Genomic DNA, 22,205 nt, shown 5'->3' on the forward strand with positions numbered 1-22,205 from the left:
CATGCTCAGACTTACTCATCTTCGACTACAGCCTCAATTACCATGCGCTAGGTACATCTTCTGCATTTCATGTTACTCAATCTAGCTATGCTCCTCTGACATTGATTCTAGTGCCTTTGATCACATAATCGGTGAGTTTAACCATTTTACCTCTTCTATTTTTCCTACTACTCATAAGGAGATTTTCCTTGCTGATGGGTCTCTTACTCCTATCCACAGCAAGGGTACCATCCCCTTATCCTCTGATTTTTCTCTTGACTCTGTGTTTCATGTTCCTAACCTATTTCTTAACCTTTTATCTTAGTAGTATTACCAAATCTTTAAATTACTCCGTAACTTTTTTTCCAATTCACTGTATTTTTCAATAATCGACTTCGAGGAGGATTTTTGGCAAAGGGTATGAAAGAGATGAGTTGTACCTATTTGGATCTCAACCTAGTGTTCCGACGTCTGTGCTTCCACTTTCTGGGAGTCATATTTTTTTCCTCTCAGATTTTAGATATATGGCATGCTCGCTTTAGACATGTTAATTTTCAGCACTTATATTCTTTATTTCCTGCTTAAACTTCTTATAGTGTACACAAGTTCTAGTGTTTTGTGTGTGAACTTTCTAAACACATACATACTTCTTATATTCCTCGCACACATCGATTTAATACAATGTTTGATTTAGTCCATCTGATATGTAGGGACCTTCCCCTATTACTGCTTTTAATGGTCATAGATATTATGTTACTTTTATTGATGACTATTCTCATTGTAATTGGGTTTACTTTATGCGTTCTCGTTCTGAGGTTCTTCCTATTTTTGTTAATTTTGTTAAAATAATTTAGACCCAATACAACATCACTGTTAAATATCTTGAGTCTAATAACGGAGGGGAATATATTGTTGATGGGATTCGATTACATCTTCCTGAGCATGGTATATTCCACCGGTTGACTTGTCCCTATACTTTTGAACAGAATGGATGGCAAAACACAAGAATCGCCATCTTATGAACATTATTTGTTGTCTTTTTAAAGGGATCCATGTTCCCAAATTATATTGGAATATAACAGTTCTCACTGCGACTTTTCTCCTTAACCGCATTCCGAGTCGAACCTTAGGTGGATAGGTGCCTTTTCATGTTCTTCGACCTGATAGCACATATTTTCCCATTACACATTTTGGATTTACTTGTTTTGTTCAGGACAAGACTCCTCATCACACGAAATTAAATGACAAAGTCATTCACTGTATTTTCTTGGGTTATTCTTCTATGTCAAAGGGGTATCGCTGTCATGATCCCCTTTCTCATCATGTAATTCATTATTTAGATGTCACTTTCTTTGAAAATGTTTCCTATTTTCGTGCTACATCTTCTTTGCAGGACTCTTCTCCTTTGCAAGATCCCTCTCTTGTAGTACTATCCTCTCTATTTTCTTTCCATCTTCACCTTCTTTGATGGACTCTTTTCTTTTGAAGGATCCATCTCTATCTTCGCCGCCTCTGAAGGTCTACTCTTGTCGCCCTCTTCCCTCTCCAACTTCCTCCTTGGACTCAAGTATACCCACTCTTACTCCTATTCCTTCTATTTTTGACTCTCACTTGCCTATTGCATTTTGCAAAAGTAAACGGGAGTATGTTACTGATCATCCTATTGCCTAGTTTATTTCCTATCAGGGACTTTCCTTCTTATCAAGCCTACGTTGCTATCACTGGTTCTATTCGAGTTCCTCAATCTGTATCAAAAGCTTTGAGAGACCTTAAGTGGACTGGAGCTGTGACCACTGAAATGAATGTTTTGTTGAAGAATTACACTTGGGAGCTTATTCATCTTCCATCTGAAGAGCGTACTGTTGGTTGTAAATGGGTTTTCATTGTCAAGTATGTCGCGGATGGCACCGTCAATTAATACAAGGCTTGCTTAATTGCTACGAGATTTACACAAACTCCAAGCAAGGATTTCGGTGTTATATTTGCTCCTGTCGCTAAACTTTCTACTGTCCGCCTCCTGATCTCTTGAACTGTTTTTCATTCATGGCCTCTTCACCAGCTCGATGTGAAAAATGATTTTCTGAATGGTGTTCTGACTGAGATTATCTATATAGAACCCCCTCTTGGGTTTCGTCTTCAGAAGGAGTATTCTGGGAAAGTATGCCGTCTTCTCAAATCCTTGTATGGCCTAAAACAGTCTCCTCGAGCCTGGTTTCAATGTTTTTCTGAGGTCATTTTATCCATAGAGTTTTTCAGATGCCACTCAGATCATATTTGCTTTGTCGTTGAGGAGTGGATGGCATTTACACCATTGTTTTAGTTTATGTGGATGACATTATAGTAACTGAAGATGATGCACATTGGACTGATAGGGTTAAGATATTATTGGGCTGTGCTTTGAGGTTAAGGACTTGGGACCCCTCAAATACTTCTTAGGGATAGAAGTGGCCCGCTCTCACCGTGGTATTTCGTTATCACAACTCAAATACACATTGGATCATCTTTAGGACACTAGTATGCTTGGTGTCGTCCTGCCTCCTCTCCTATGGATCAGAATCATTGCCTTTATACCAAACCTGGTGATCTATTATCTGGTCCTTCTAATTAGAGACTCGTAGGCCACCTAATTTATCTGACTAATACAATATCAGATTTGATGTTGTTTATCGTATTCTTTACTATTTGAAGTATCATCCTGGTCTTGTCCTATTCTACTCTTCCACTGCTCAATCACATTTGTCCTACTTCACTAATGTTGATTATGCTGGCCCTCTTACAGATAGGAGATCTACCTTTGATTTATGTACTTTCCATGGTAGTAACCTAATCTCATAAAAAAGTAAGAAACAGAGTGATTTATCGTTCTTCTGTTGAAGCTGAATATCGTGTTATGGCCCTTGGTACATGTAAGCTTATTTGGCTTAGATCTTTGTTAATAGAGCTAGGCTTTCCGATCTCTGGCTCTTCCACTTTGTTTTGTGATAACAAATTTGCCATCATGCTTGCTTTTGGCTCAGTTCTTCACGAAAAAACCAAGCATATAGAGGTTGATGTTCACTTTCTCAAGGAGAAAGTTCGATCTCGTGCTTTTCAGACAATCTTTGTCTCTTCTTCAAAACAAACTTGTTGATATGCTTACAAAGCTTGTTGGTCTTTCTATTACTAACTCACATCTTGTTAAGCTAAGCTTAGTTGATATATTTGCCCTAACTTGAGGGGGAGTATTGGAAATAAGAATGTTTTTCTGTTTTTATTCTTTTATTTCTTTGTAAGGGTGTTTATGTCTATTTACTCTTTGACTAATATATATATCTGCCAAGCTCTCATAATGAGACTTGTCAATTACTTTTCTACAATTCTTCTGGATTAGTGGGGACACTACTTCAGGGGCTCCAAGTGAGTGATTTGGAGCTTATTTCCATTTGTTGTTTGTTGGGGTATTTCAAAGAAGCAAAATGGTAGAATCTTCGAAGGAAAATTTGTACCAGTACATAATTCCTTCCTTTCTATTTTGAGTCTTGTATTTTTTTTTGGCGTAAGATCTTCTCATTGTTCATAGGTGTCTTTTTTTAGTATTTCATTGGAAGATGGGAGTGGGTTTGTCATTTAACATCGGCTTAGCGTCGTTTTTGTGTTAGTTTCCTTGCTTGTACTTTTGTTGGTCATCTCGACCACTTTCTAATAAATTCTTTACTTATCCAGAAAAAAAAAGTACCACTAAATGTCTACAGCGAAACCACCTTGCGAGGTAGGCAGTGACCTGAGTTTCCTCAGACCCAGCTCAACAGCCTGACCCAGTTTGGACTCCTATCTTACTGTCCATTCATCTCATGGACCGCCCAACACCTTTCTCCTACCATTAGAAGACACTAGTCTCAAGATAGGGGTTGTAAACTTACTGGAGTGATCTTGTAGTTTCTCAAGTGAAGATGCTTTAGAAGCCCTAGAATCTGCAACTTGCACAATGGGATCGAATTTCAACAGCTTATTCAACTTTTGAAAAGAAATTGGGAATATTTTCCATCCAAGGAGAATGTTCCCATCCAAAATAACAGTAGACAATATCCCCTGTAAAATAAAAACAGAAGTCACCAGGTCGATGTAATTAATTATCTGTTAATATAATTTAGGAAGATCTAATATCTGCAATATGAAGAGAACAGGAAAATAAAATATAATAGATTCGCCAACAAAGGTATTTCAGAAATTGTAGCGCATCTTTACCTGACACAGATAATTTCATATAAAGCCATGCTAAACTGACTAAAAAAAAGGTATACTCAACTGACGTGGAATGTGCACAGAACCATAGATTTTCCTCGAGATACACAAAGAAAAAAACTATGGTTTTGTGCACATTCCACGTCAGTTGAGTTTCTTTTTTTGAGTCAGTTTAGTAATTATTCTTTCATATATATTCAGTAGATGCTTATACTTAATTCAGAAATAGTATTGGATTTAGGCATGTTCTTTCTTCATGGTGCAGATGGTAGATCATATTTCAGGTAACAGAAAGAAGGTGGGCTTCTGCACACCAACCAAGAGCACGACTTCTAGTCCAGCATTTGATACCGTATAAGCATTACCAGTAAAAAGTAGTTCTCAATTATACTGACTCAGGTGAAAGCCCTCAGATGGTATGATAAGATCATTGTCTAGTAAATAAAAAAAGTGTAAGCACCTTTGATTGACACATGCAAATACCCAGTTGGAAACACAATGCTCCCCCCGCCCAAAAAAAACATTCTTGAAGGTTGGTAGCTTAATTGAACTAGTTATGTAGAGATGTTGGTTCAAGTACAAAGAAGGGTACTTGAGCCTTCCACTAGGAATGCTCAATAATGGTTAAGCATTGGCATCACAACGACAATCCTCAAGTAGAATCCCTAGTTCAAATTTGGGAGAACTGGCAATCTGAAGCATATAGGAAGTCAAGACCCTTAAAGCTCTGTCCTGCCCTACGGCTCGGTGATCAGGCTTAGTGACTAATGTGGCAAGAACAAACTTTAGCTCTGGGAATATTCTCGAGTGTCTATCTTTGAAGGAATGACAAAAACTGTGATCAAATACCCAAAATATTGTGTCATGGAGAAGTGACAGCATTTAGATTTATTTGTAAATGGAAGGAAAAAATTTACTAATATGTGAGCAGTAGATAAATAACAAAGTGCCAATCACTTTAAGACTCGAAATATATATATGGTTGAAGGCATTTGTGATTTACCTTCCTGTCATACAAGTATGGCCCATAATTCACACGACCCATGTTTTCAACCTATAACAACAAGAATGCATAGCTGTTACTTTTTAAGTCCACATATTGATAATATATGAATTACGCTAACAACCTTAACGACATGCTTCCCCATAGAGTCACAATGTGGGATCATTGTAGATTTCATATACTAACATTTTGTTTTCAAAGGCACACACCATAAACCTAAAATCAACCTTCTTGAAGTGAAAAAGTTGGATAGTTAAAGTACCAGAACATATAATCTGATGTTAGAAACACATTTAGTACTGGGAATGCGAAGTGCTTTATTTGACCATCTTTCAATGGTACCAACATATCTTGGATTGCTTCCCTTATCTCCCAATGTGCATGAAACAAACACTTGCGCTCTGTCATGCACCTGCAAGTTGTAGACGTTACACTTCATATTGTTTCTGTTACCTCTGAATTGATAATGGGTGCCAAAATGAAATAGATTTCTAATCAAATAAGTCATGAATACAAGTACATGGAATAATTACATCTGCAATGATAAAAGGATGAAAATAAAGGGGAAATCACCTCACTGTTATAACTTAAAAGACAAAATGCAAGCATTCATATGTATCCTCATCTACATAATGTATACATAGCCATGTAACAAAGACACATGGAGACTAGGTGAGATGAGAAAACCTTGAAAGCCAGCTACTCTGACATGTTCATGTATTTATAGTTTAATACTGGAAGATATATTACTAGATAAATAATCACTTGATCAAATAAAAGAACTCTGCAATAATTACACACAAATTTTTTATAAAATTGATATACAACATAAAAGGTTTTGACTTAGTACCCACATAAAGAAGGTGGCTAATAGGCACTTCTATGGAGATACTTTGAAAATGTAGTGCGTTAAGTAATTGACCAACCAGCACTCTCCCAACCTACTCAAGCAATTTGTCTTCCAAAGATTATGCCGAATTTTCGTTATTTACTTATCCAGCACATCTTCTAATTGAGAGGATGGAACAAGGGGTAGATCCTATTAACCAAGTGTCTAATTCCTCACAACAAATTGACAATCAACCCGAAAATTCAGTCCAATCTAGGAAATCAAGAATAAGTGTGATAAATATAGCACGAAATCTACCTCCATAAAATATGTAGGAAACAAAACCTAAATTTCAATTTGTTTGCACTATGGTCAGGGGTGGAGCTAGTAAGGAGCTGATGGGGGCAATTCCCCCCACAGAACTTTGAGACACCCCTATATTTTTAACTAATTACATGCCCCATTTATCCCCACTCCCTCACCTCCCTCCCCATTTGCCCCCACACCCTCACCTCCCTCCAATTCCAACCCCCCCCCCCCCCCTCCCTTCAATTTTTTGTTGATGATATTGCCTCTTGACCGGACCTTCTCATATACTAATTGAAAATGACCTAAATATCCTTTTCTTCAACTTCTAACCAAAAACCTCTGAATTTCTCCCTAAAACCATTCATCTTCAAATTCTTCAACTATACAACTAACCATAGTTTGCCCCCACTACAAGAAAATCCTGGCTCCGCCCCTGACTACAGTAATGAACAAGACCCTGTAGGAAGTCCCCTATAGGTAGAGAAATGTTGTGTCTATTCTCTCACATACACATAGACTAGGACTTATCTTTGTCAAGACTAACAAGTACTCAAGGAGGAAGATTGAAGAAGGAAGCAGCACCATTTGCATGTATCATCATCTTCTATAATAGAAGCTACTCATAAATTGAGAGAGACCAAGTAATCGCCTAGTTAATCAAGCACACACAATAGAAAAAATGATGTCTCAAAGTGTACCTTTGGTATGGAAATAATGCTTCTATTTTCCTTTGCCTGATATTCTGCTACATACAATAGAAATCCGAACATCTGGGCATACGTAACATATGATCAGGAAAAAAATCCATTCTGCCATTGTAAATTAACTTCACATGCAAGGAGAATGAAGTTCTTATACACATTCAAATGAAGTTCTTCTGCCATTGTAAATTGACTTCACATGCAAGGAGAATGAAGTTCTTATACACCTGACCCGCCGACTCCATAGAAACTGGGTTTTCAGCTTCAATCACATCCATAGGATCAGATATGATTTCAAGTACATCAAACAAAGATCCAATCTTCTGTACTTTGATGGGTCCATACACTCTCTTTCCATTATTGGAAGGAATTGGAGGAAGTGATACTGTAGTGTATTGCTTTATAACCCTCCGCAGTGCTGAAAGGAATACCACATATCATGATAAATAACACTTTTGAAATTTCAAATCTAACTCCCAAGAAAACCCTGAAAAATCAATTAAATGCAAATAATAATGAAGCATTTAGAAATGCAAGATTTCCATGGGACAATGTGTGTGAATAGCCACAATATGATTTTCAGTTTAAAAAAAATAAATACAAAAAGAGTAAAGAGTAAGTGATACAAAATACTGGAGATGTACAAAAAGTCCTCGACATAGTGCAACTTATTTCCCAATCCAAGGATTGGAAATAGAGAGAGATCGACAAGAGTGACACATGAGAAGAAGTTGTTGTAAAATTCATAGTTTTATTCATGTATTTTGTTGGGAGCAAGTTTTGAACTCAAGACCTCTTGAGTTTTATTTGTAAAGTATAGAAGTTTCCTTAATTGGTGAAACCTAAGTTAAATTAACTTTTCCCCTTTTTTGTATAAGTTGAAAATCAAAGATTTTCTTACCTTTCTTGTTTGTGAGAGTTGTAGAGACAACTCTTCAAATCTTTAGTCCCACATCGAATAAATACAAGAATAGTGTTCAAAATAAAAGATCCCACTCTCTCTCTTGCTTGGATGTGAGTGAGAAAAAGAGCGGCCTCATGCGCACATGGAGGCCCAAGGCACCGTGGGACTACAACCCATTGTGTTTGGGCCAACCCACTAGAAAACCTTATTGCATGTGTACGCATGCAATGCGTGCACAGGGTGGTGCAAATCTCGGATTTAAGCCTCCTGTGGGTGCACCTGAAAGGCCCACTTTTACTAAAATTTGTTTTGTCCATTTTACTTTAAGATCCATTGCTTCTTTTCATCTCAACCATTGATCTGACTAACTATTAAGAGTAAATGTGTTGACCGTTTGGATCCTCCAATGTTCATAAATGGGTCATTTAAGGCCTAAACGTATCCATCATTACTATGGTGGACCGTTGGGCTCTTTTAGACCATTGGGCCTATTGTCTATAAAACAGATCATGCCCTAGTGTTTGGAATACACAGAAAAAACTTTCTGAACACTCTCTTCTCTATTGTTCTCTCTGAAACAATATATTGATGCTTGTACAACGTTCCATTCAATCAAGTTCGATGTAGATCTACTATTTTTGAGTGCACGGTTAGCAGAGATAGTGATTGTTGAATCTTGGAAATAAGACACTTGAGACCGACTACACTGTGAATTCATTCCTAAGGGGTGAAATTGGTTTTAAGGACACCGGCAGTCACCAATAAGTTCTTCCAATTTGTTTATGCTTTTTCATTCTACTACTGTTTAGAATCTTTTTGTTTCAAGGACATAAAATCAAAACACAGAACAGGAATTACAACAGAAGTAACATGCAGGATTGTCATGTAATGCAAACTACCGAGCTGCTTGGAGCCCCATTGTATTAGAGATGAGGATTGGATGAAGACTCGCGCTGGCCACGAATATTGAGGATATGGAGTCCCTAAGGTTATTACTCTCAGGCCCATGCCAATCATGAGAGATAGATAGGTGGTATCCCCATGGTATGATTGCTTAAGGACCTCTCAAGTTGGTCATTTATGATTTCTATTCCTCCTATCTTTAACTTAATGGGCACAATTGCCAAAGTGAAACTTGTAATTATCAAAATAAAAGATTATGCATATACTTCATCTGTTCTCCCCTACTGACAGATAGGGTTATGCCTACAGGAAATTCTGCACATAGACTATTTTTTTGGTTGATCCGCACATAGGCTAGTATGTTTTTGTTACCTGTAAATATTTTCTGTTTATCACTTATTTGCATGGAGTATAGCTCATAAAAGATGTGACCTGAACTACTGAAGTATAGCTGATAGTTCCATTCTTAAATGGTTCATGATCCCTAAAAGTTCCATTCACTTTATAACCACATTTTCAGTACAAGTACAATAGATAGCACCAAGGTTTAAAATCTTGTCTCAAGGCAATCTCTTGGTCAAGAGAAAAACCGAGGTGGTCTCAACCGAGTCATTCCAAGAAAATTCAAAATAATCCAGAACATTCAGTGTTTCAGGGTCAATGTTTCTTTCTAGTCTCAGCTGAAACTGAAATTTCTCTGCTTTGCACAAAATTAATAAGAAATGATGCACAGAATGATAGCAAGAACTTAAATTGTTCGTGAGTGAATTAGAAACAGAATATCTCAATTCTTTTCACTTTGCAGCCGTTCATTTCAGTTTCTTACCTTCACATAAGCATTTAGTGAACATGCGTGATATATGCGGCTTAGATCTTGAATACAGGAATAGATATACAATGAACACCCATTAAAATTTAAAATAGAGAGATTCTATCGCCAAACCAACTTTTACTAACACCATCCCAATTCACATGTAAATCACCAAAGAATTAGCACACATCTTTGGGTGGCGTTAGCAAAAGTTGGTGTGGCGATAGAAGTTCTCTTAAAATAGAGTAGAACATACCTTTGAACTTTGCATTATCCACATCACCTGATTCTCCAATCGGAGCATCCTGGGAGAGGTCAGCTTGATGTCATGGAATTGAATCAGAACAAAAGTTACAAGGATCATGTAAATAATCTTATAAAGCATTGCTCACATAATCGTAGGAAGTAAGGTCAGGCTGGTAATCAGAATCATCAGTACCAGTATTTGCACCACTAAAAAATCCAAAATTTGTTCCACCATGTGCCATCTGCAATTTTGAATAGCCAACATCAGTGCACTTCTGTGCAACCAATTACTTCCAAATAGCAAAACTGGAATCGAGAGCATACATAAAGCACAGCAGACCCATTTCGAGACAAAATGGATTCTAGGGCATTTGCAGTAAAATCAGCACCGGTCTGAGCATTATTTTCTCTCCAGTGTGTAAGCCAACCCGTATAAAATTCCCTGAAAGGGAAAAAAAAAAAAATATGAGCATCTGACTGCAAAGGTGAGCATTTATTGCAGTAGAAAACAATATACTAACGAGGAAAGAGGAGGAGATCTTCCCGGGGCATTAAACTGCTTCTGCAACTTGAATAAAGGCCATGGATCATCACCAGTTGTGAAGTCAATAGCTATAAATCAAGAGTTGAATATATGTTAAAAATAATGAAACATGTTTTCAATAATGGAATAATGGTTCCTAGGCTCCTTGAGTAAATCTTTGTCATACATCCTATATTTCCTTCTTTTTTTTTTTCTCTTTTTTGCAGGTAAACAAGAGTTTCAGTAGAAATATTCAACAAAGAGCTCAAGTTAGATGATGAGGTATATCTTCATGAAGTAGCACATGAGGTTCATTAGTTCATTGGTTAACTTTCACTTAGACAACCTTCCTTGTAAACAATGTAAGTGGTATTATTAGATCACGTTAATTTTCTTCTTCTCTTATACTAAAATCTCCCTCTTATCTTTATTTTCAATAACTGGGATTGATAAATAAGATAGTATTGGCTCTATACCAGCAAGCCCAAGTAAATATAACTTTATCCAAGAAAAATTGACTTCTTTTTTTTTTGTGATCGGCAAAACAATTGACACTTATTAACCTGATCACATTCAAAAAGACTATGCTATGGGCATCCCCTTTTCAGTGGATTATCTCAGAACAAAGATTAATATTTGGAGAAAAGGATCATATTAAACTTATAGCTTATTTAAAAAGTAAACTTTTGCAAAAGTTGTCATGGTCCAAACGGGAGTTGCTTTTCTCTCCCATTTTTCAAAGTAGTATTGAAAAATTCAATCATCCCCGAGATTGATATAGAGGTATTAGAGTTGGCTCTTTAAAGTTTGAACAAAGCCTACGTCTAGAACGAAAAATCTTGGTTGCCAACCCAGTGGATCTCTACAAACAAAAGGATTGAGCAATATGACATGTTACGGTTCGTCAACCCATCAAGATTCAAACAATCAAAAATGAGGAAAAATTGCATTTAGTATGGTTTCAATTATTTGTGAGGCATAATGTTTCTCCTTTATAAAAAACAATTGTGGCTCGTCAGTTCTAGCTTTGATCATTGCAGGTTTCATGATCAATGAGATTTGGGGTTTGTGATTGCATCTAGATTTATAACTCTGAACTTTTCCCAAGCTCCAAAACTTCACCTTCCCTCTCTTGTGGTTTTTCACTCATGGAATAAAGAGATCTTGTGATCGAAAGGTTGTAAAAGATGCTAGTCAAAATAAGTGCTAAAAATTACTAGTTGATTTTGAATGACTTCCAATTTCATGAACATATCAGACCAATTTTTATGTATTTATCATCCAAAGAAAAATGGATGTATTAACAAAAAAGTAGCAACATGTCATAAAAGGCAATGTGGTCCATCACTTATCATCCTCAATATTTGTGGAATCATAGTAACAAAATTTTGCAACTTACTAAAAATGTCATGATTAACTTGTGACTTTATCCTTCACCTATTTAATCATGATTTAATTGCAACTTTTTCAATAAGTCGTGACTTCTACGAACTTCTTGATTAAGTGTCTAAATTGAATAATAAAAAAGATGAAAGATGGCCTAAATGCACTAGTAAAAGAAGATGACCTTGATGAGGATATTTTACCGATGAAACATTAGATAATGAGGATGGCATTGAATTTGATGAGTTTGACTAGTTAATGAATTCTAACTTGGACTCATGATTGTAATCTTTGTGTATTTTGAATAATATAAAACTTGAATTAGTTGTGTACTTGAGGTTGTTTTATGGATATATGGTTATGTCACTATGGGGTTTGGTGATTTATTATTATGAGATTTGATGATACAATCTGAGAATAGTATATAGTAGGAACTATCACACATCCCTAATCTTAGGGTTTTTTTCTCAATTTTTCCCGATTTCATCTAATTTTTTGAATTTTTCCCTTGTTAACTTATTCATGAATCCCAAATTGGTATCGCATGAAATTGAGTAACCAAGACACTCGAATTAGGATTATGTCCATTCGCATCCCACAAAATATGAGCAATACATATGGCATCCCCAAAATGTGCCTTGGTGTAGAATGTTAAACTCTCTAGGAATCATTTAGTCATGCTTTTGTATTATTTGGTTTTCTAATCATTAATGTACTCATTAGGAGTGTTATTGTAATCTTCCTATTACTATATATGAAACAATGAGAGAGGGAACTAAGTGGTCCCATTCTCTCCTTTTGTTCTTATCCTCTTTGTAATTTTCGTTTCTTCCTTTCACTTTTTTCACAAATAACCCCAGATATTTATAAATCAAGTTGTATTAGAGTAATAAGAACCAAAAGAATAAGTTGAGTTAAGAGTCTGAAAAGAAACAAGGTACTGACATCATCATATACGATTGATGTCTACAGGCATATGACCATGTGACACAAAATGGGTCACTATTTTAGGGGTTTTGTAGAGCATAATTGTAGGGATCAGATCTAACCAGAATTGGCAGAGTAAAGAATAGTTTGTGATTTAAAAAAAAAAAAGAAATCGCTGCAAAATTAGGAAAAAAATTCAGATCTGATAAATCTAATGCATGGGATGGATTTCGAGGTTGTTGGCGGGAAAATGGGGAGGTATTGGGTCTTTTTTTATTTATAAAAGTGTTGGATTTGATTTGGCTTGAATCCATTAGGTTTTTAATGGCCCGTGACATTTTCTCCCCCAGGTCCATAGACATCACTTTCTTTAAATCTATTCCCTGATTTTCTGACTCAAAGTCTTCTCTTTGTGGGGAGCATATGCATGAAGAGAAGACTTCTTTTGCTTTCCCCCTTCCAGTCCCTCCTTTCTTTTTAATGTTGGGCCAAGAAATGATAGTGTTTGTGAAAGAGTGTGGGATGATGGAGAGAGTGTACATCAGAGTCAGGGAAAGGAATTACAAGTATACTCTAAGCATGGAAGGAAAATACTCTCTGAAGTCACAATCTAATGTAGAATGCCAAAAGACTTCTTCTAGTCCACTTTCTCAAGTAATGTTCATTCTACCTCTCTAGTCAATGATTATCATTTTCCCATTGCTATAACGAATTGAGTGAGAACGTTTACTCAACACCTTATTTCCAATGTTGTTTCATATAGTTCATTGTCCCCTTCATACTATGCTTTTGTTACTTCCTTTTCCTTTATATTCTTCACAGTATTATAGATGTCCTCACTCAACCTAAATCGAGAAATCCCATGGCCAAAGAGATGTGTGCCCTTGAGAAGAATAACACATGGAACTTGATGAAATTACCAAGGGGCTAAGAATCAGTACGCTATAAATGGTTGTTTCTTGTAGTTATATAATTTAGTATAGTATAAAGCCAGACTTGTTTCCAAGAGGCATATGGAGTGGATTATCAAGAAACATTTGCTCCAATGTCTAAGATAAAAGTGGATTAAATTCGCTTATCCCTAGCAACCAATCAAAATTGGGCTCTTCAACAGTTTGTGTGAAGATTGTCTTTCTTCATGGTCAATTAGAGAAAGAATCCCCTGATGTGGAATACCCATCATCTAAAGGGAAAGTGTGTAAATTGAAGAAAAATCTTCACAGGTTGAAACTGGAGGTGACCTAGGTCCGTTCCGATAAATAAGAACTAGAACTGAACCGAATTGCCCATACAACCAAACCAATCCAAATGGAACAACAGTCAGTTTGGTTTTTTGGTTTGGTTCGGTTCAGTTCTATGGGTTGTCAATATCCTATAAACCTGCTTGGAAGCAACATATATTGAAATAAAATAAATAAATAAATAATAAACACGAAATATTTCATATAATAAGTCATTAATCTATGTCCTAACTCATAAGCATCAAGCACAACAAAAATATCAATCATCTGCACCTTCATGCTCCAATGCATATATATATATATATATATATATATATATATATATATATATATATATATATATATATATATATATATGTATATATATATATATATATATATATATATATATATATGTATATATATATATATATGGGTCAGGTTCAAACGACAACCATTTCAACACACATATAGACAACGTGTTTTGTCTTATATGGGCAAAAATGTTTGGAATGGGCTGATTTTTTGTGAGGATGATCTCTGTGGTGAGGAGATCATCCTTGCCAAAAATCAGCTCATTATGAAACTTCTAGACCGTCCAATTTTTGTTGAAAAATTATAGACCGTCCAATTTTTGTAAATCAATTTTGATGGGGTTACAAGTTTTGGAATGGGATGATTTTTTGCCAGGATGATCCCCTCATCATAGAGATCATCCTCACAAAAAATCGCTCATTCCAAACATTTTGCCCATATAAGACAAACACGTTGTCTATATGTGTGTCGCAATGTGTGTCGCAGGAACCCGACCCTATATATATATATATATATATATTTAGTGTGTAAGGGTTCGGTTCTCACTTGGGTTTGGTTCTATACAAATGTTGAACCAAGAACTGAATCGAATTGATCAGTTCTACATTTCCTTAACTCAGAACCGAACAACAACTTGTTCCAAACTGAACCAAACCAGCCCAAAGCTATCGGTTTAGTTTGGTTCTCGGTTTGAACCGGTCCAAGTTGCAACCCTAGTTGAAACAATCCTCAAGAGCTTGATTTGAAGTATTCAATTGAGTTATGAAAAAATATGGGTATAACCAAAATCAAGCCAATCACGTGCTATTCACTAAACACAATAAAAGAAAAGTTATTACTCTCATTGTGTATATGGATGACATTGTGATGTCTAGGAGTGACTAGAAGGAGATGACATATGCCTAAAGCACCTTATCATGGACTCGAAGTATTTGCTCAGCATTGAGGTGGCTAGATCAAAAAAGGGGATCATTATCTCCAAAAGGAAGGATGCTTTTGACCTTCTAAAAGAAAGAGGTATGATGGATCATAAACCCATAGTCACAACCACTGAGCAAAATCACAAGCTTGGTTGTTAGCAATTGAAATTAAAAGCCACAAATAGAAGCGTAACGTTTTGTATTGGATTCAACCCTAAGTTTTCATTCCCTTCATGTAGGTTATCCCATGCATTGAGTCTCTTGCCACCCTAATAAATGCACAAGACCTCAAAAGTTTATTAGTTAGAGAATGATTCTTTTACTAATCACATTTACTATGAAATATCCATTCGCTCTCCATATCGTAAATTTTAAATTTTAAAATGTAGGGATTAACCAATAACAAAATTTAACCTGAAAAAACATTAGCCCTGGAAATGGTTCCTTTCTCAAGAGTTTCCCTTGAGCCTCCATCTGTCGTATACCTAAAAACCCATCATACATTAATCAAGCACCTTCTTTGGGTTAGTCAATCAACAAAGAAAAAAAATAGAAAAAGAAGAATAAAAATTACCAAGGGTTCATTCAAATAACATCTACAATTTACAGAATACTTTCTTTCTAATGAACGATAAACATTAGTGATAAACAACATTGTACATTGCATGTTGATTAATCAGACAGCAGCATAACCCATTTCAACTCACTGATGAAGGAAAAGACAGTAAAAAATGATTATGTTTTTCACAACTAATTCAACATAAACAAGGTGCAAGTACACACAACATTATAACATATAGAACCACAAAGAAATGATTAAAATATTTTACATTAAATAGCATTTGGAGTTATAATGACACGAAGCTCAGGACTTTTTTCATGTTGGGCATATATAGGTACATTAACACACCCCAAAACACATCAACATGAAAGGTATGGACATATTGTCACCCTTTGTTTTAACAATGCTCAATAATATAAAAGAAGTGTTGTGAAAGAGGGTGTAATCTGTCCTCTATACACCAATTTTATCATGTAGTTAAACACAATCTCTCAAGTTATAGTTGTCAACTAAGTTGTTTGAATCAATATGTTAGGGTTAGTCATAGACCCAATTTTTACTAGAAGGACTTAAACTCACATGAGAATTAGCAGAATATGAACCTTGTGTACCTGAGTTACTAATAAATGGAATAATAAGGAGTAAATAGAACCATTACAAAATTATATTGTCCCCAAGATGTCCTCTAGCCAAAGTAACAAGGTGACGAAGGTAGCTTTTGTCATCTCCATATGATCCATATTCATTTTCAATCTGTAATCATAACCTCTGGTTAGTGGTGGTACTAAAAATTGTAAGCAAATAAATGGCAACACTTTGGTATGATATAAAGAGTGCTTAAATGCTATAAAACAACTAGAGGAAGGCCAAAAATGATGTGGACTGAGGTAGTAAGAAAACATTTGAAGACGTGCCTTAACAGTAGATAATATCTATGTATAAAATTGAATGAACATGTTGTCAACCACAATATTCAGGATTACAAATGGATGATGATGATGTTGATATAGATAAAATTCAAATGGTTAAAAATTGAAGCTCTAGATTATAAGTTTTGATGAGAATAAATTGTATTTGGGACATGGCAGTTTGCAACTCTCCTTGACAGCCTTACATTTGATGGCAACTCCCTATACCATTGCGGTTGGTTAGAGAGACCATTTCATGGAGAAGAGGCTGTGGCCAATATTAGGTATTGAATGGGGAGCAAGGCACGAAGGCCAGATGATTTCTCCATGGCCTATTTTAATCCTGTTGGGAAGTACTTGGTTTGAATTTCATAAAGTAATCCATGAATTTGACAATAGGGTCTGCTATAATTATCCTTAAAACTCAAGGAGTGGTAATATATCAGACTACAAACTTATGAGTATAGTTGGTTGTGCTTGTAAGATCATGACTAAGTTGTCAACCTCCAAGATTTCAGTTGTCCGTCCCTCTATTATCTCAAGAAGGCAAGGGGCCTTTGTAAAGGGTAGGAAAATGAATGATGGTGTGTTGATTGTTAATGGAAGCATATATTCTAGAGAAAGATCAGGAATTCCGGGGGCTACATGCAAAATATATATTGAAAAACTTATGATCATGTGAATTGTGTTTTTCTTTCCTTAACTATCTCCTAGTTAGGACACTTTTGGCAAAAAATTGAGGAAATGGATCTTAAAACATGTTTCCTAGACATTGTTATTCCATTTTGGTCGATGGGTTAACATCTAGAAGTTCAAGGGGCTTAAGACAAAAAAGATCCATCATCCCCTTTCTTATTCATCATGGTAGTTAAAGCTTCGCAAAGCTACCGCCTCACCTAGCCAATATCACTAGTTCCTAGGCAAATGTTACTTGACAGTTGTTAGGATCATACACATGAAACTTATGTTCAATCTATGTCTTGCTTCATTAACATTGTGACACCCTAGCCATCAATTATGAAATCCTGGTTACGGTTACCTTCTTTATGTTTATAAGAGGAAAACACAACTATCATTGTATTCTTCTTTTTTTGTCATTTATTTTTTTGATTTTGGAGAGGATTGTGTTCTTCTTCCTCCTCTTCTCTCCTCTTTTGCATTTTTGGTTTTACAAGAGGGATTGTATTTGACCAACAAAGAAACAAAAAGAGGGATTGCATATGAGCAACAAAGAAACAACCCCACCATATCTCTTCTTTTTGTTTGTTTAGGAGAAGGGAGCATGTTTTTCTTTTTCATTTTTGAAAGATAAATTTATTAGATAAAACAAAGAGATAAAGAAGCAAGGAGGTCGAGAGACCTACCCAGAGACAAGAAAGTGAAAAGAGAAAAAAGAAAATAAAGAAAATCTTGAGCCAGCACAAGCTCATAAATGACAAATAGAATCCCATCCAAAAAGAAAATCTTCGATAAACAGACCCTTGAACTTATCAAAATCTTTTGACCAAAACTATAGAAGGTTTTAAAATAGAAAATCTAACTTCCTGAAGGGAATGTTTCCTCAAAACCTGTTATTTCCTCCAAAATACCCCAACATATGCCAAATTTTAGGGGTTAAGCTCCAGAGAATCATCTTTTGAGTTTAGGGTCATGGTCTGCCGAAAAAGGAAGAGAGAAAACACCAATAAATATTAAACAAAGGAAGGAAATGCGACCAAACAGCATGAGGGAAAGGGAAATGAATAAGAATGTGATTTCCCGATTCACCACTAGCTCTGCACAGGAACAAAAGTCCTTGATAGAGTCCCCATCAACCATTTGTAGGTGTTTTCGAAGGTAAGGAATAATTGTATTTTACAGAGACAATCTTGTTTAGCTAAGGAGAGTCAGAAACAAATAAAGAAGATGGGAGACATTCAGTTTTATCAAGAAAATGTCACTACTAGAAATCTAGACTTAAGAGACGTTCAAAGAGAAGAGTTTTAGAAGAGAAAAGAAAAACCTTACTCCATAATTAGAGCTTGGCATATATATAATCAATAATGAAGGATTAGTCATAAATGCCCTTACAAAGAAATAAATAAAGAAATAAGAAGAAATAAACTAATATTAGTAAAACTAGAACTAACTATTCTAATATGTCCAATACTCCCCCTCAAGCTGGGGCAAATATATCAACTAGACCTAGCTTGGCGAGATGAGAGTTAATGGCAGAGGGTCCCACAGATTGTAAGCATATCGGCCAATTGATTTGAAGAAGGAACAAAAACTGTCTCAAGTGCACCAGATTGAACTTTCTCCTTGAGAAAGTGAACATCAACCTCAATGTGCTTAGTTCTTTCGTGAAGAACTGAGTCAGATGCAAGCATGATAGCAGACTTGTTGTCATAGAACAGCGAGGAGGAACCCGCATTAGGGAATCCCAACTCTGTCAACAAAGATCTAAGCCAAAGAAGCTCACATGTGCCAAGAGCCATAGCACGATACTCGGCTTCAGCAGACGAACGAGAAACCACACTTTGTTTCTTACTTTTCCACGAAATAAGGTCACCACCATAGAAAGTACAGAAACCAGATATAGATCTCTTGTTTGTAATAGAACCCGTATAATCAGCATCAGTGAAACAAGACAAATGTGGCTGAGTAGTAAACAAATAAAATAAACCGAGACCAGGACGAGACTTCAAGTAGCGAAGGATACGATACACAGCGTCAAGATGAGAGGTACGCGGAGTATGCATAAACTGACTGACTACACTGCCTGCAAAAGTCACATCCGGTCTAGTGTTAGCCAGATAAATCAAACGGCCCACGAGTCTCTGGTAAGATGAAAGATCAGATAGAAGCTCCCTAGATTCAGCATGAAGACGATAATTATGATCCATTGGAGAAGAGACAGGACGACAACCAAGCATACCAATGTCCTGAAGAAGATCCAATGTGTATTTGCGTTGAGATAACGAAATACCACGACGTGAACGGGCCACCTCTATCCCCAAAAAGTACTTGAGGGAACCTAAGTCCTTAACCTCAAAAACATTACCCAATTGCCTCTTAACCCTGTCAATCCATTATACATCATTTTCAGTTACTATAATATCATCAACATAAACCAAGACAATTGTATTGCGACCATCTACTCCTCGTCAAATAAAGCAAGTATGGTTAGAGTGACATCTAGAAAAAACCCATAGATAGAATGACCTCAGAGAAGCGTTGGAACCAAGCTCACGGAGACTGCTTTAGGCCATACAGAGATTTGAGAAAACAACATACTTTCTCAGAATACTCCCCCTGAAGATGAAACCCAGGAGAGGGATCCATATAAATGATTTCTATCAAATCACCGTTTAGAAATGCATTCTTCACATCAAGCTGATGAAGGGGCCATGAATGACATGCCGCTAAAGAGATAAGAAGAAGAACAGTAGTAAGTTTGGCTACAGGGGAAAATGTGGTACCAAAGTCCTGTCCCGAAGTCTGTGTAAATCCCTTAGCAACGAGGCGGGCCTTGTAGCGATCAACAGTACCGTCGGCAAGATACTTGACGGTGAAAACCCATTTACAACCAACAGTCCGCGCCCCAGAGGGAAGAGAAACAAGTTCCCAAGTATGATTCTTCTGCAATGCATCCATCTCAGTAGTCATAGCTTTAGTCCACTTAGGATCACGTAAAACCTCAGATACAGACCGAGGAATCTGAATAGAGTCTGTGGTGGCAAGATAGGCTTGATAGGAAGGAGAGAGACCCTGATAGGAAACAAACTAGGCAATAGGGTGATTAGTAACACACCCTCGCTTACCTTTACGAAGTGCAATAGGTAAGTCAGAGTCAGAAATAGAAGGAACAAGAGTAAATGTAGAAGGTGGTATATCTGAGTCCGAGGAAGATGGTGGCAAAGGTTGAGAGGGGGAAGGGCGCCGAGAGTAAACCTGCAGCGGCAGTGAAGAAGAAGGTGGGGAGAACACAGGTGACGGTAGCACTATAGAGTCCTACAAAGGAAAAGAGTCCCGCAAAGAAGATGAAACAGGAAAAAAATGAACATTTTCAAAAAATGTGACATCCAGGGAATGAATAAGACGATGGGTGAGTGGATTATAACACCGATACCCCTTTGACATAGATGAGTAACCCAAAAAAGTACAATGAATGGCTTTGTCATCGAGTTTGGTGCGATGGGGAGTTCTATCCTGAACAAAGCAAGTACACCCAAAAACTCTCGGTGTAATGGGAAAGAGAGTGATATTAGGATGAAGAACATGAAAAGGCACCTGTCCCCCTAAGGTACAGCTAGGAACACGGTTCATTAGAAAAGCAGCAGTAAGAACGGCCATATTCCAATAGGACTTGGGAACATGCATCCCTCGTAGAAGACAACGGACGATGTTCATGAGGTGACGGTTTTTACGTTCCGCCACCCCGTTTTGCTCAGGGGTGTGTGGGCAAGTTAACTGATGAAACATACCATGTGTATGAAGATGAGACCGAAGCCCATCAGAAATATATTCTCCTCCATTATCGGTCCTAGGAGATTTGAAAGTTATGTTGTACTTGAGTCTGAATCATTTTTAGAAAATTAACAAAAATAGGGAGCACCTCAGAACGAGAACGCATTAAATAAATCCAAGTACAATGAGAATAGTCATCAATAAATGTAACATAATATCTATGACCATTAAAAGCCGTAACAGGAGAAGGCCCCCAAACATCAGAATGAACTAAATCAAAAATAGCATTAAAACGATGCATGCAGGAATATAAGATTTACGTGTGTGTTTAGAAAGCTCACACACAGAGCACTGAAATTTGTGTCCATTACAAAAATTTTTAAAGTAGGAAATAATGAACATAAATGCTGAAAATTAACATGCCATAAGTCTAAAGTCTGGGAAGAAAAAGTATGATTTTCGATGAGTGGGAGGACGGAAGCTGAAGCGGCAGTGGGTGGAGCGCCAAACAGGTACAACCAATACCTCTCATACCCCTTGCCAAAAATCCTCCTCGAGTCAGGTCTTGAAAGACACAATAGGTAGGAAAAAATGTTACAGAACAATTTAGAGATTTTGTTATACTACTCACAGACATAAAGTTAAGAGATAGGTTAGGAACATGGAGAACAGAATCAAGTGAAAAGTCAGGGATCAAGGCGATAGTACTCTTGTTGTGAATAGGGGTAAGAGACCTGTAACACCCCAATTTGCACGAACCCGTTGGAAAGATCCAAATGTCCTCGAATTGATGCCAATTTAGAAATCAAACCTCTCAATGGACCCACATTGACACGTGGCATCATTTTCATTTATACATGCATCATATCACATAATTTTGCATACTCAACCTTGTCCCTGATCCGGTCTAAATCCACTCCACCTCTATGATCCAATCCAGATCCGTAACCGTTCTCCATTCACCGCCCCATCACCTATACCACAATCAAGGTCCATTTCCTAATCCAACCTAAGCCCAAGACAAAGCCTACCTTTTGACCAAATTCAAGTCCATTCTTTTAGCCCACCCTTAAAGTCCATAGTCCATAACCC

At 36.7% G+C, this 22,205-nt stretch overlaps 1 protein-coding gene across 2 annotated transcripts in view; it reads right to left on the reverse strand.

Moving 5' to 3' along the window:
• BGAL17 (beta-galactosidase 17) overlaps positions 1 to 22,205 on the reverse strand; it is a 52,012-nt gene that overhangs the window by 9,540 nt on the left and 20,267 nt on the right. For both annotated transcript variants that reach the window (XM_086436608.1, XM_086436599.1), the window contains exons 6-16: positions 16,415 to 16,509; positions 15,609 to 15,679; positions 10,428 to 10,518; positions 10,231 to 10,348; positions 10,053 to 10,148; positions 9,917 to 9,965; positions 7,270 to 7,460; positions 7,040 to 7,111; positions 5,466 to 5,615; positions 5,204 to 5,254; positions 3,879 to 4,047 (exon numbers count right to left, since the gene is read on the reverse strand). In XM_086436608.1, the coding sequence (XP_086292734.1) occupies positions 3,879 to 4,047; positions 5,204 to 5,254; positions 5,466 to 5,615; positions 7,040 to 7,111; positions 7,270 to 7,460; positions 9,917 to 9,965; positions 10,053 to 10,148; positions 10,231 to 10,348; positions 10,428 to 10,518; positions 15,609 to 15,679; positions 16,415 to 16,509 (1,153 nt within the window). The remainder of the gene's footprint in view (positions 1 to 3,878; positions 4,048 to 5,203; positions 5,255 to 5,465; positions 5,616 to 7,039; positions 7,112 to 7,269; positions 7,461 to 9,916; positions 9,966 to 10,052; positions 10,149 to 10,230; positions 10,349 to 10,427; positions 10,519 to 15,608; positions 15,680 to 16,414; positions 16,510 to 22,205) is intronic.

Source organism: Akebia trifoliata, chromosome 1 (assembly GCF_017979445.1).
Source record: "Akebia trifoliata isolate Shusen 1 chromosome 1, ASM1797944v1, whole genome shotgun sequence".
NCBI classification, from domain to species: Eukaryota; Viridiplantae; Streptophyta; class Magnoliopsida; order Ranunculales; family Lardizabalaceae; genus Akebia; species Akebia trifoliata.